The sequence below is a fragment of the Coregonus clupeaformis genome, chromosome 20 (assembly GCF_020615455.1).
Source record: "Coregonus clupeaformis isolate EN_2021a chromosome 20, ASM2061545v1, whole genome shotgun sequence".
NCBI classification, from domain to species: domain Eukaryota; kingdom Metazoa; phylum Chordata; class Actinopteri; order Salmoniformes; family Salmonidae; genus Coregonus; species Coregonus clupeaformis.
The window spans coordinates 50979606-50995209 of record NC_059211.1 but is presented as its reverse complement, the minus strand read 5'-3'; the positions used below and the strand labels follow the sequence as shown (position 1 = coordinate 50995209).

General features: G+C 45.1%; 1 protein-coding gene across 4 annotated transcripts in view; it reads right to left on the bottom strand.

Annotated features, from left to right (window-relative positions):
* Nucleotides 1-5437: 5437 nt before the first annotated feature.
* The window catches only part of ivns1abpa (influenza virus NS1A binding protein a), a 53324-nt gene continuing 43157 nt past the window's right edge, over nucleotides 5438-15604 (bottom strand). For all 4 annotated transcript variants that reach the window (XM_041840518.2, XM_041840515.2, XM_041840516.2 and 1 more), the window contains 7 exons: nucleotides 14843-14953; nucleotides 14184-14322; nucleotides 13774-13998; nucleotides 7767-7888; nucleotides 7415-7673; nucleotides 6846-7019; nucleotides 5438-6620 (listed from right to left, as the gene is read on the bottom strand). In XM_041840518.2, the coding sequence (XP_041696452.1) occupies nucleotides 6361-6620; nucleotides 6846-7019; nucleotides 7415-7673; nucleotides 7767-7888; nucleotides 13774-13998; nucleotides 14184-14322; nucleotides 14843-14953 (1290 nt within the window). In that variant the 3' untranslated portion in view covers nucleotides 5438-6360. The remainder of the gene's footprint in view (nucleotides 6621-6845; nucleotides 7020-7414; nucleotides 7674-7766; nucleotides 7889-13773; nucleotides 13999-14183; nucleotides 14323-14842; nucleotides 14954-15604) is intronic.

Here is a 15604-nt window from a genome sequence, read left to right as displayed (position 1 = left end):
GGTGGAGTTGCAATCTACTGTAGAGATAGCCTGCAGAGCTCTATCATACTATCCAGGTCTGTGCCCAAACAGTTTGAGCTTCTACTTCTAAAAATCCACCTTTCCAGAAATAAGTCTCTCACTGTTGCCGCTTGCTACAGACCCCCTCAGCCCCCCAGCTGTGCCCTGGACACCATATGTGAATTGATTGCCCCCCATTTATCCTCAGAGTTCGTACTGCTTGGTGACCTAAATTGGGATATGCTTAACACCCGGCCATCCTACAATCTAAACTAGATGCCCTCAATCTCACACAAATTATCAACGAACCTACCAGGTACAACCCTAAATCCGTAAACATGGGTACCCTCATAGATATCATCCTGACTAACTTACCCTCTAAATACACCTCCGCTGTCTTCAACCAGGATCTCAGCGATCACTGCCTCATTGCCTGCGTCCGTAACGGGTCCGCGGTCAAACGACCACCCCTCATCACTGTCAAACGCTCCCTAAAACACTTCAGCGAGCAGGCCTTCCTAATTGACCTGGCCCAGGTATCCTGGATGGATATAGATCTCATTCTGTCAGTAGAGGATGCCTGGTTGTTCTTTAAAAGTAATTTCCTCTCAATCTTAAATAAACATGCCCCATTCAAAAAATACAGAACTAAGAACAGATATAGCCCCTGGTTCTCCTCAGACTTGACTGCCCTTGACCAGCACAAAAACATCCTGTGGCGTACTGCATTAGCATCAAATAGCCCCCGCGATATGCAACTTTTCAGGGAAGTTAGGAACCAATATACACAAGCAGTTAGGAAAGCAAAGGCTAACTTTTTCAAACAGAAATTTGCATCATGTAGCACTAACTCCAAAAGTTTTGGGACACTGTAAAGTCCATGGAGAATAAGAGCACTTCCTCCCAGCTGCCCACTGCACTGAGGCTAGGAAACACTATCACCACCGATAAATCTACAATAATCGAGAATTTCAACAAGCATTTTGCTACGGCTGGCCATGCTTTCCACCTGGCTACCACTACCCGGCCACCAGCTCTGCACCCTCCGCTGCAACTTGCCCATGCCCCCCCCGCTTCTCCTTCACACAAATCCAGACAGCTGATGTTCTGAAAGAGCTGCTAAATCTGGACCCCTACAAATCATCTGGGCTAGACAATCTGGACCCTTTCTTTCTAAAACTAGCCGCCGAAATTGTCACAACCCCTATTACTAGCCTGTTCAACCTCTCTTTCGTAACGTCTGAGATCCCCAGAGATTGGAAAGCTGCCGCTGTCATCCCCCTCTTCAAAGGGGGTGACACTCTAGATCCAAACTGTTACAGACCTATATCCATCCTGCCCTGCCTTTCGAACGTTTTTGAAAGCCAAGTTAACAAACAGATCACCGACCATTTCGAATCCCACCGTACCTTCTCCGCTATGCAATCCGGTTTCCGAGCTGGTCATGGGTGCACTTCAGCCACGCTCAAAGTCCTAAACGATATTATAACCGCGATCGATAATAGACAGTACTGTGCAGCCGTCTTCATCGACCTGGCCAAGGCTTTCGACTCTGTCAACCACCGCATTCTTATTGGCAGACTAAATAGCCTTGGTTTCTCAAATGACTGCCTCGCCTGGTTCACCAACTACTTCTCAGATAGAGTTCAATGTGTCAAATCGGAGGGCCTGTTGTCTGGACCTATGGCAGTCTCTATGGGGGTGCCACAGGGTTCAATTCTTGGGCTGACTCTTTTCTCCGTGTATATCAATGATGTCGCTCTTGCTGCTGGTGACTCTCAGATCCACCTCTACGCAGACGACACCATTTTGTATACATCTGGCCCTTCATTGGACACTGTGTTAACAAACCTCCAAACGAGCTTCAATGCCATACAACACTCCTTCAGTAGCCTCCAACTGCTCTTAAACACTAGTAAAACGAAATGCATGCTCTTCAATCGAACGCTGCTGGCACCCGCCCACCCGACTAGAATCACTACTCTCGACGGGTCTGACCTAGAGTATGTGGACAACTACAAATACCTAGGTGTCTGGTTAGACTGTAAACTCTCCTTCCAGACTCACATTAAGAAGCTCCAATCCAAAGTTAAATCTAGAATCGGTTTCCTATTTCGCAACAAAGCCTCCTTCACTCATGCTGCCAAACATGCCCTCGTAAAACTGACTATCCTACCGATCCTTGACTTCGGCGATGTCATTTACAAAATAGCCTCCAACACTTTACTCAGCAAATTGGATGTAGTCTATCACAGTGCCATCCGTTTTGTCTCCAAAGCCCCATATACTACCCACCACTGTGACCTGTACGCTCTTGTTGGCTGGTCCTCACTACATATTCGTCACCAAACCCACTGGCTCCAGGCCATCTATAAATCACTTCTAGGCAAATCCCCGCCTTATCTTAGCTCATTGGTCACCATAGCAACACCCACCCGTAGTATGCGCTCCAGCAGGTATATCTCACTGGTCATCCCCAAAGCCAACACCTCCTTTGGCCGCCATTCCATCCAGTTCTCTGCTGCCAATGACTGGAACAAATTACAAAAATCTCTGAAGCTGGAGACACTTATCTCCCTCACTAACTTTAAGCATCAGTTGTCAGAGCACCTTACCGATCACTGCACCTGTACACAGCCCATCTGAAATTAGCCCGCCCAACTACCTCATCCCTATATTGTTATTTATTTTGCTCATTTGCACCCCAGTATCTCTATTTGCACATCAATCATTCCAGTGTTAATACTAATTGTAATTATTTTGCACTATAGCCTATTTATTGCCTTACCTCCATAACTTGCTACATTTGCACACACTGTATATATATTTTGTTGTATTTTTGACTTTATGTTTAGTTTTACCCCATATGTAACTCTGTGTTGTTGTTTTTAATCGCACTGCTTTGCTTTATCTTGGCCAGGTCGCAGTTGTAAATGAGAACTTGTTCTCTACTGGCTTACCTGGTTAAATAAAGGTGAAATAAAAAAATAAGCATGCTGAAAGTCTGTTGTTAATTTGTTTACAGAGAAATAGCATTGTATTTGGTCAAACACCATTTTTTTCTGACAGTTTGTTAAGAGCTGGCAGCAAGCTCTTAGCAAGGTCTGCTGTTAGAACCAGTAAAGGCCGCTTTACCACTCTTGGGTAGCGAAATTACTTTGGCTTCCCTCCAGGCTTGAGGACAAAGACTTTCCTCTAGGCTCAGATTAAAGATATGACAGATAGGAGTGGCTATAGAGTCAGCTACCATCCTCAGTAGTTTTCCATCTAAGTTGTCAATGCCAGGAGGTTTGTCATTATTAATCGATACCAATAATTTTTCCACCTCTCACACTAACTTAAAAAAATTCAAACTTACAATGCTTTTCTTTCATTATTTGTTTTTTTTATGCATGAATACGATGGCTCACTGTTTGTTGTTGGCATTTCCTGCCTAAGTTTGCCCACTTTGCCAATGAAGTAATCATTAAAATAATTGGCAACATCAAATGGTTGTGATGAATAAGCCATCTGATTCGATGAAAGATGGAGTTGAATTTGTCTTTCTGCCCATAATTTCATTTAAAGTACTCCAAAGTTTTTTTTCTCCATCATCCATCATACAGTTTCTTCTTCTATTTTGTTGAGTTTAGTCACATAATTTCTCAATTTGCAGTAAATCAGCCAGTCAGATGTGCAGCCAGACTTATTAGCCACTCCTTTTGCCCCATCTCTTTCAACCATACAGTTTTTCAATTCCTCATCAATCCATGGACCCTTAACAGTTTTAACAGTCAGTTTCTTAACAGGTGCATGTTTATCAATAATTGGAAGAAGCAACTTCATAAATTCATCAAGTGCAGCGTCTGGATGCTCCTTATTAATCACATCAGACCAACAAATATTTTGAACATCATCCACATAAGAGTCACAGCTAAATATTTTGTATGATCTCTTATACACTATTTTAGGCCCAGCTTTTGGAACCTTGGCTTTCCTGGATATAGCCACTATATTGTGATCACTGCATCCAATGGGTACGGATACAGTAAAAATGTGATCGATACATGTGGATGATCTTGTTCCTGTAGTGTTTGTAAACACCCGGGTAGGTTGATTAATAACCTGAACCAGTTTACAGGCACTGGTTACAGAGAGAAGCTTCCTCTTGAGCAGACAGCTTGATGAAAACCAGTCAATATTCAAATCCCCAAGAAAGTAGACCTCTCTGTTTACATCACATACTCTATCAAGCATTTCACACATTATTTAGACACTGACTGTTAGCACTTGGTGGCCTATAGCAACAACCTAAAAGAAAAGGCTTTAGATGTACCAAGTGAACCTGCAACCACAACACTTCAATAACGCTTGACATAAGATCTTCTCTAAGCATTACAGGGATATGGCTATGAATATCTACAGCAACACCTCCCACATACAGTACCAGTCAAACGTTTGGACACACCTACTCATTCAAGGGTTTTTCTTTATTTTTACTATTTTCTACATTGTAGAATAATAGTGAAGACATCAAAACCAGATGGGATGGCGTATCGCTGCAGAATGCTGTGGTAGCCATGCTGGTTAAGTGTGCCTTGAATTCTAAATAAATCACTGACAATGTCACCAACAAAGGACCCCCACACCATCACACCTCCTCCTCCATACTTCACGGTGGGAACCACACATGCGGAGATCATCCGTTCATCTACTCTGCGTCTCACAAAGATACGGCAGTTGGAATCAAAAATCTCAAATTTGGACTCATCAGACTGAAGATCTCGTACAACGCTGTGTACTACTCCCTTCACAGAACAGCGCAAACTGGCTCTAACCAGAATAGAAAGAGGAGTGGGAGGCCCCGGTGTACAACGCTGTGTACTACTCCCTTCACAGAACAGCGCAAACTGGCTCTAACCAGAATAGAAAGAGGAGTGGGAGGCCCCGGTGTACAACGCTGTGTACTACTCCCTTCACAGAACAGCGCAAACTGGCTCTAACCAGAATAGAAAGAGGAGTGGGAGGCCCCGGTGTACAACGCTGTGTACTACTCCCTTCACAGAACAGCGCAAACTGGCTCTAACCAGAATAGAAAGAGGAGTGGGAGGCCCCGGTGTACAACTGAGCAACAGGACAAATCCATTAGTGTCTAGTTTGAGAAACAGACGCCTCACAGGTCCTCAACTGGCAGCTTCATTAAATAGTACCCGCAAAACACCTGAGGCGACTCCGGGATGCTGACCTTCTAGGCAGAGTTGCAAAGAAAAAGCCATATCTCAGACTGGCCAATAAAAAGAAAAGATTAAGATGGGCAGTCTGAGATATGGCTTTTTCTTTGCAACTCTGCCTAGAAGGTCAGCATCCCAGAGTCGCCTCTTCACTGTTGACGTTGAGACTGGTTCTAGTACTGTATTCATTGGAAATTGAAATAAAAAAACTACAAGAACACATGCCGTCAGGTTGAAATGGTTTATTAGTTAAGGAATATCAGCGTGTTACAAATGTGATACAGCACCTTCCAATGCTTCTAACCTCAAAAAAGAAAATCGAAGCCAAATGTCTGAAACCTTTTAAAACACCACAAGAAATAAAGAAAACAGCATCTCTACAATAGTGAATTAGTCAAAACGCATTAACAAAAGACTTGGTTAGAACAAGCACAGAAGCATGGTTGTGTGTGTGTGTGTGTGTGTGCTATGTTACTAAACTGGCACTGGTTTCATTTGATGACTCAGTTGTCATGTGCGTCCGCTACTTCCTCTATTGGTAAATCAGCAGTGTATAAAAATATAAAAAAAGGCCATCATTAAAGATTCGAAAAGCAATCCAGCTTTAGTTTAAATGACAAAGCCATGATGGGAGTTACTCTTTCTTTGAATAAGGCTTCAAACTGCAGATCTTTAAATATGTGTGAGTTAAAATGATAGTTCAAAATGAAAACAAATATTCAGAATCACTTTCTAAATCAAGTCAACCCAAAGTTTTCCAGTACCATCACCCATCCAGACCAGTAGGTCCAATGTAGTCTTGAGATGACCAGAACAGTAGCTTCTTCTCTGAAAACAATACACAAACCTTTCAACTCTAAAAAAAATAAAATAAACGAAATTGCACTAAAGTGTATTAAATGTTGGCATTCTTAAGACAAAAAGGAAACTATATACAGCACGAAAAATTTTGTATGCAAATGCTTAATGTTGCTTTCGGCAACCACCCCCCCCCAAATATTCCAGTCTTCACTGAAGAACCCCTGCCAAAATGATTCCCCTTCCTCCCACTCACGTACAGAACATCACAAAACACGATTACGTCACTAAGCCTGTTAGTTTGGGAACGGTAACCCCCCCTTCCCCACACTTGACCTCTGACCCTTAACCCTCAGGCGGAGGAGGAGAGGGCATCGGCGCAGTCGCTCCACTCATCCGTCTCGGGGTCGTAAACCTCCAGCGTGTTCAGGAAGTTGTTTCCGTCGAAGCCGCCCATGGCGCAGATGACATCACCCAGCACGGCCACGCCCGCATTGCTGCGTGCCACGGTCATGCTACCCAGCATCCTCCACTCGTTGCGGGCTGGGTCGTAGACCTCAACGCAGCGGAGGGCATGGGAGCCATCAAACCCACCAACCACGAAGAGCTTCCCTAGAGAGGGGAAGAGAAGGAGAAAGTGATAAGGAGAGAGAACGGTCAGCACAAATCTGAGTAACGATTTGGATATTTCTGCCAAATTCCGAGGTTGCAACCAAAGCAAACCGCATCCCCACCCCAGTGAACCCATTACCCTCTACATGGTAATCCCCTTGAGCCTTCCCCAGTTTAGAGCAGACAATAGAATCAGAAAGCTATTTCTATGGAGAAGTCTCTTACCAGAGTAGACGGCCACCCCAGCCCCCCTGCGGGCCACGTTCATGGGGGAGATGAGGGTCCAGGTGTTGTTCTCAGGGTTGTAGCGCTCCACTGTGTTCAGGCAGTTCCACGACTCGGCACCTCCAATCACGTACATGAAGTCCTCTAGCTCACACACCGCCGCCTGGTGCCTCCCTAGGGGAACAGAGTTAACACCACACATTCATCACTTTTCACATTCACTGGCCAACTCAAACCTGTTCCAGTTCTTCACTAAGACAGTACATGCAATTAATAATAAGCACCATTACTAAAGGGTTCCACCCTGGAGACAAGTCAAAGGAGCCCCTATTATCTGGAACCTTTTTGCTCAGTGTACACTATGAGAGATATAGGTACAGTCGGTGTGTAGCAGAGGAGGCTGGTGGGAGGAGCTTTAAGAGGATGGGCTCATTGTAATGGCCGGAATGGAATAATGGAACATTTGATGTGTTTGATACCATTCCATTTATTACAATGAGCCCGTCCTCCTAAAGCTCCTCCCACCAGCCTCCTCTGGTGTGTAGCATGTGTGTGGTATAGGTACTTACTGATGTTGAGGGGAGCACAGTTGTTCCAGGTCTTGGTGACAGGGTCAAAAGCGTCACAGTTCTTCAGGCCTTTCTGCCCACAGGGGTCCGACCCTCCCACCACAAACAGCTTGTTGTTCAACGAGCAGACACCTGCGTTGCAGCGGTTGGTCCGGAGCTCTGGCACCTGAGCCCATGTGTCAGTGTGCGGATCGTACGTCTCCCCACAGCTCAGCTCGTCCGAGTGGCCGTTGGAGCCGCCCATCACGTACAGCTGACCCTATGAGAGATGAGGAGACAGAGGGGCAGGTTTAAGTCAGACAGGCACCTGTCAATCCTATGAAATTAGGGTTCAAAGGTCAGGGTGTCGTACCATGAGCACTGCCATCTGGAAGCGAGCCCTGGGAGTCCGCATGGGAGCGGTGAAGGTCCAGCGGTCGTCTTTGGGGTCGTAACACTCCACCGTCCTCAGGCACTCCTCTCGGTTATACCCTCCTGGAGACAGAAAACACAAAGAGGACACCAGGTCAGAGTCTGGGCCTACAGAGCCCTTAATATGAGCCTCTAGCTCACAGCAGGTGACTGGGGTTATACTAGAGCTGGGACAATAAACCGAAAACTACCAAACACCAACACTGCCTTCCTCTTACCGAACCATTTTGCTTACATCTGTAATTTCCTGTGATTTTTCTACACAACGTTCCTGTAGATTGTTCTAAAACCACTATTTGGTCACTGTGCACACGGAGGAGGGAGCACAAGCATATATGAGCATTGCTCAAAATGCAATTGGAGAACAAATAACGTTTTCAAAACAACTACTATTGTTCTAGTTACAGAGAGGAGAGTCACAGATTTCTGTGAGTATACAATGTATTTCTCACCTATTAATATTGAGTTCATGGCACCACTTTACAACGAGAGTAGGCTGAAGTATGGTTTTATGCGCACGCGGAGCATTTGCAGTTAATAGGCCTACATCAAGTAGTCTAGCACTGGAAAGTTTTGGGGGGTTTGTATCATTTGATTTACACAACATGCCTACCACTTTGAAGATGCAAAATAATTTTTGGGTGAAACAAACAAGAAATAAGACAAAAAACTGAAAACTTGAGCGTGCATAACTATTCACCCCCCCCCCCCCAAAGTCAATACTTTGTAGAGCCACCTTTTGCAGCAGTTACAGCTGCAAGTCTCTGGTTATGGCTCTATAAGCTTGGCACATCTAGCCACTGGGATTTTTGCCCATTCTTCAAGGAAAAACTGCTCCAGCTCTTTCAAGTTGGATGGGTTCCGCTGGTGTACAACAATCTTTAAGTCATACCACAGATTCTCAATTGGATTGAGGTCTGGGCTTTGACTAGGCCATTTCAAGACATTTAAATGTTTCCCCTTAAACCACTCGAGTGTTGCTTTAGCAGTATGCTTAGGGTCATTGTCCTGCTGGAATGTGAACCTCCGCCCCAGTCTCAAATCTTTGGAAGACTGAAACAGGTTTCCCTCAAGAATTTCCCTGTTTTTAGCGCCATCCATCATTCCTTCAATTCTGACCAGTTTCCCAGTCCCTGCCGATGAAAAACATCCCAACAGCATGATGCTGCCACCACCATGCTTCACTGTGAGGATTGTGTTCTCGGGGTGATGAGAGGTGTTGGGTTTGCGCCAGACATTGCGTTTTCCTTGATGGCCAAAAAGCTCAATTTTTGTCTCATCTGACCAGAGTACCTTCTTCCATATGTTTGGGGAGTCTCCCACATGCCCTCCTTGCCTGGTCCGTGAGTTTTGGTGGGCGGCCCTCTCTTGGCAGGTTTGTTGTGGTGCCATACAGTGAGGGAAAAAAGTATTTGATCCCAATGACAAAGAAATGATCAGTCTATAATTTTAATGGTAGGTTTATTTGAACAGTGAGACAGAATAACAACAAAAAAATCCAGAAGAAAACGCATGTCAAAAATGTTATAAATTGATTTGCATTTTAAATTAGGGAAATAAGTATTTGACCCCCTCTCAAATCAAAAAGATTTCTGGCTCCCAGGTGTCTTTTATACAGGTAACGAGCTGATATTAGGAGCACACTCTTAAAGGGAGTGCTCCTAATCTCAGCTTGTTACCTGTATAAAAGACACCTGTCCACAGAAGCAATCAATCAATCATATTCCAAACTCTCCACCATGGCCAAGACCAAAGAGCTCTCCAAGGATGTCAGGGACAAGATTGTAGACCTACACAAGGCTGGAATGGGCAACAAGACCATCGCCAAGCAGCTTGGTGAGAAGGTGACAACAGTTGGTGCGATTATTCGCAAATGGAAGAAACAAAAGAACTGTCAATCTCCCTCGGCCTGGGGCTCCATGCAAGATCTCACCTCGTGGAGTTGCAATGATCATGAGAACGGTGAGGAATCAGCCCAGAACTACACGGGAGGATCTTGTCAATGATCTCAAGGCAGCTGGGACCATAGTCACCAAGAAAACAATTGGTAACACACTACGCCGTGAAGGACTGAAATCCTGCAGCGCCCGCAAGGTCCCCCTGCTCAAGAAAGCACATATACAGGCCCGTCTGAAGTTTGCCAATGAACATCTGAATGATTCAGAGGAGAACTGGGTGAAAGTGTTGTGGTCAGATGAGACCAAAATCGAGCTCTTTGGCATCAACTCAACTCGCCGTGTTTGGAGGAGGAGGAATGCTGCCTATGACCCCAAGAACACCATCCCCACCGTCAAACATGGAGGTGGAAACATTATGCTTTGGGGGTGTTTTTCTGCTAAGGGGACAGGACAACTTCACCGCATCAAAGGGACGATGGACAGGGCCATGTACTGTCAAATCTTGCGTGAGAACGTCCTTCCCTCAGCCAGGGCATTGAAAAATGGGTCGTGGATGGGTATTCCAGCATGACAATGACCCAAAACACACAGCCAAGGCAACAAAGGAGTGTCTCAAGAAGAAGCACATTAAGGTCCTGGAGTGGCCTAGCCAGTCTCCAGACCTTAATCCCATAGAAAATCTGTGGAGGGAGCTGAAGGTTCGAGTTGCCAAACGTCAGGGTCGAAACCTTAATGATTGGAGAAGATCTGCAAAGAGGAGTGGGACAAAATCCCTCCTGAGATGTGTGCAAACCTGGTGGCCAACTACAAGAAACGTCTGACCTCTGTGGTCCTCTGTAGCTCAGCTGGTAGAGCACGGCGCTTGAAACGCCAAGGTAGTGGGTTCGATCCCCGGGACCACCCATACACAAAAATGTATGCACGCATGACTGTAAGTCGCTTTGGATAAAAGCGTTTGCTAAATGGCATATTATTATTATATTATTGCCAACAAGGGTTTTGCCACCGAGTACTAAGTCATGTTTTGGAGAGGGGTCAAATACTTATTTCCCTCATTAAAATGCAAATCAATTTTTTGTTGTTGTTATTCTATCTCTCACTGTTCAATTTTTTACATTTTAGTCATTTAGCAGACGCTCTTATCCAGAGCGACTTACAGGAGCAATTAGGGTTAAGTGCCTTGCTCAAGGGCACGTCGACAGATTTTTCACCTAGTCGGCTCGGGGATTAGAACCAGCGACCTTTCGGTTACTGGCACAATGCTCTTAACCACTAAGCTACCTGCCGTTCAAATAAACCTACCATTAAAACTATAGACTGATAATTTCTTTGTCAGTGGGCAAACGTACAAAATCAGCAGGGGATCAAATACTTTTTTCCCCTCACTGTAATATATATACACACACACACACTGAGATCATGTGACAGATCATGTGACACTTAAATAAAGTTCACCTGTGTGCAATCTAACTAATTATGTGACTTCTGAAGGTAATTGGTTGCACCAGATCTTATTTAGGGGCTTCATAGCAAAAGGGGTGAATACATATGCACGCACCACTTTTCCGTTATTAGAATTTTTTGAAACAAGTTATTTTTTTCATTTCACTTCACCTATTGGGACTATTTTGTGTATGTCCATTACATGAAATCCAAATAAAAATCCATTTAAATTACAGGTTGTAATGCAACAAAATAGGAAAAACGCCAAGGGGGATGAATACTTTTGCAAGGCACTGTATAGCCTATAGGCCAATATGCACAAAGATGTCTGGAAATTATCTGAAGAGCCAAACAGAAAACTGATAATTCTGGATCCTATTTTGACAGGTTGCACATCAAAATATAAAATCATGCATTTCCTGGATAATGTTGAAATAGCTTAACTGTCCACATTATTATTTTTTTAAATCGTTGTATTTGTTGTTATCGAGCAAAATGTACATGTATCGCAAGTTTTTCTCCATATCGGCCACCTCTAGCAAAAAATTATTTATTGCAGATTTAGGGTTATCGCAGAAAAAGTGGTTAATGTATCGCGATATGGATTTCTGTCCATGTCGCCCAGCTCTAGGTTATAACCTCCTGGAGAGGGAACACAGAGGACACCAGGTCAGAGTCTGGACCTACTCAACCATCAGCTTTATTGATCATATACAGTGCGTTCTGAAAATATTCAGACCCCTTCCCCTTTTCCACTTTGTTACATTACAGCCTTATTCTAAAATGGATGGGAAAAAATGTTTCCCTCAATCTACACACAATACCCCATGATCACAAAACGAAAAACAGGTTTAATTTTTTTTGCCAATGTATTAAAAATAAAAAACAGAAACCCCTTATTTTTGTACGTTACAGCCTTATTCTAAAATAGAATAAATTATTTTTTCCCCTTAATCTACACACAATACCCCATAATGACAAGCGAAAACAGGTTTTTAGAATTGTTCTAAAGTATTCAGACCCTTTGCTACGAGACTTGAAATTGAGTTCAGGTGAATCCTGTTTCCATTGATCATCCTTGAGATGTTTCTACAACTTGATTGGAGTCCACCTGTGGTAAATTCAATTGATTGGACATGATTTGGAAAGGCACACACACCTTTCTATATAAAGGTCCCACAGTTGACAGTGCATGTCAGAGCAAAAACCAAGCCCAGAGGTCGAAGGAACTGTCCGTAGAGCTCCGAGACAGGATTGTGTCGAGGCACAGATCTAGGGAAGGGTACCAAAAACAATTCTGCAGCATTGGAAGGTCCCTAAGAACACAGTGGCCTCCATCATTCTTAAATGGAAGAAGTTTGGAACCACCAAGACTCTTCCTAGAGCTGGCCGCCCGGGAAAACTGAGTAGTCGGGGGAGAAGGGCCTTGGTCAGGGAGGTGACCAAGAACCCAATTGTCACTCTGACAGAGCTCCAGAGTTCCTCTGTGGAGATGGGAGAACCTTCCAGAAGGACAACCATCTCTGCAGCACTCCACCAATCAGGCCTTTATGGTAGAGTGGCCAGACGGAAGCCACTCCTCAGTAAAAGGCACATGACAGCTCGCTTGGAGTTTGCCAAAAGGCACCTAAAGGACCATGAGAAACAAGATTCTCTGGTCTGATGAAACCAAGATTGAACTCTTTGGCCTGAATGCCAAGCGTCACGTCTGGAGGAAACCTGGCACCATCCCTACGGTGAAGCATGGTGGTGGCAGCATCATGCTGTGGGGATATTTTTCAGCGTCAGGGACTGGGAGACTAGTCAGGATCGAGGGAAAGATGAACGGAGCAAAGTACAGAGAGATCCTTGATGAAAACCTGCTCCAGAGTGCTCAGGACCTCAGACTGGGGCGAAGGTTCACCTTCCAACAGGACAACGACACTAAGCACACAGCCAAGACAACGCAGGAGTGGCTTCGGGACAAGTCTCTGAATGTCCTTGAGTGGCCCAGCCAGAGCCTGGACTTGAACCCGATTTAACATCTTTGGAGAGACCTGAAAATAGCTGTGCAGCAATGCTCCTCACCCAACCAGAGGATCTGCAGAGAACAATGGGAGAAACTCTCCAAATACAGGTGTGCCACGCTTGTAGCGGCATACCCAAGAAGACTCAAGGATGTAATCGCTGCCAAAGGTGCTTCAACAAAGTACTGAGTAAAGGGTCTGAATACTTATGTTAATGTAATATCAGTTTTGTTTTTTTAAATACATTTGCAAACATTTATAAAAACCTGTTTTTGCTTTGTCATTATGGGGTATTGTTTGTAGATTGATGAGGGAAAAAAACAATTTAATCAATTTTAGAATAAGGCTGTAACGTAACAAAATGTGGAAAAAGTCAAGGGGTCTGAATACTTTCCGAATGCACTGTAGATGACAGTTGTGAGTGACAGGGCTGATTTGGAGGATCTGAGACTTGAGACTGGGGACCGGTCAGTGCCAGTCTCCAGATAGAGGCTCAGTGGCTGGTTAACTAACAGCTCTATCTTGCTGCAGAGATTGTATCTCAAATGAGAATAACCTGTATAAATAAATGTTAAATAGACAATGGTTAAAATCTCCGTACCTGCAGCGATGAGCCTGCCGTGCAGGGCGGCAGTGCCCAGGCCAGAGCGGGCGTAGTGCATGGCGGTCAGCGGGTGTTCCTCCAGCTCCTCAGGCTGGGCCTCGAAGCTCAGGCTCTTCATCAGACAGGGTGTGGCAGAGGGAGAGCTCTGGGGAGAGCAACGGCCATGCAGGAAGATCACACACAACACCCCATCCAGCACAGCCAGACACAGGTAGGTGTTGTCTGTGGAGAGAGAGGGAGGAGGGGGAGAGAGAGAGGGCAAGAGCCATGAGTGGAGAGGTGATGGTAATAACTAAAGCAAAAAACAAAAGTTATTATCTTAAACGTTATTATGCTATTCATACACATTATGTTATACACCCACTCCTTGACACCTAAGGCTTCAAACATCCAACACACACACTTACTGGTGGTCTTCTCTGAGGCGATATACTTCCACTCTCTCCTGTGGGGTGTGTTGGAGGTGGAGCCGGAGGGCGAGGTGCTGCCGGAGGAGCTGGAGCTCAGCGGTCTCTGGGTGTTGCTGTTCTCACGAGGGGGCTTCTTCTGCAACAGCACAACCAACGCAGCTACAGTACAGAAACCCAGCCAGAGGGAAGAGCCACTACATCCCCCACTGGCTACTACACCAGTTGGCTGCAGAGCACACACACTCCACAATCTGGCCTGAAATGGACTAATCCTGGCTTTGAACCTGCCTTGAACTACGCCCAAACAGTATTTTAGCAGTGCTGAGTAGTCCCCCAGAAACAGTTTAAACCAGTCTACAACCCATTTAAACCATCTAAACAAGCTGAAAGACAGCACAGACTTTGACCAACGAAGAAGCAGCTACATACTCAGACAAAACACACAAAAAAATGTAGCGATCATAACCCAATATCCAGTCTACAGACTGATCTGAGAACCAGTCTACTGTGCAAGCAGGTCTGTAGTAACCCCAGGTTTTACACACTAATTGGCTGCGCCCTTGTTGCCAGGCTACATAAGGTGGAGATGGGCCAGGTTGGGCCAAGCGACACAGAGTTAAACCCAGGTAGGCCCAGGATAGGGGCGGGGTGTGTACCTGCACAAACTGGATGTGGTCCTCTGCACCAACACCAAACACCCCATGTTCCTCAATGATGAGAGCGCCATCGAGCAGCTTGTGGTCGGCTGAATAGTACAGCGTTTGCACCTGCAAGACACACAGCGACACAACACCCATGTGGCAGGCTGTCTCCATGGCAACACACAGCAGCACCCTGGCAACACGGGAGGGAGGGGGAGGAGGACGGTGGGGGAGGGGGTTGGTTGGGTGAGGAGGGTCCAGGTTGACCAGTCGTCACCGGTAGGAGCCAAGGCTTCTTTATCAACATGGACACACAGTTGAAGGAACGCAGGTGGTTACAGTAAATGTAGGGGCAGTTGCTGCTCCTGTGCATCCCTCTCCCTCCCTAAGATCTAAAAAAGGAGGAGGGGGGAGTTGGTAAAGATGAAGCATCTGGAAACGTCTTCAGTCCCCATGATCTCAACGCTTGGAAAACACGCTCACGGTTGGCTGAGGAAGTTGGTCATTATAATTGCATGGAAAAAGGCACTGCAGCTTTCCGATGTAAATCCATGAGTTATGCGTACATAGTTGAAGGCAAAGCTTTTACATACATTATTGTTTCATACAAATAGTTAATAAATAAAACTTCAGAAAATAGAGATGTTTTCAAACAAAATTACAATGGGCATTGAGATAGTGTAGAATAGAATATGCTTGAGCAGAGAACCATTTCAAAAGCCTCTTTTCGGTTATGGCTAAAATGGCCGTCATTCTGCCCATGCCCACTTAAAGGAC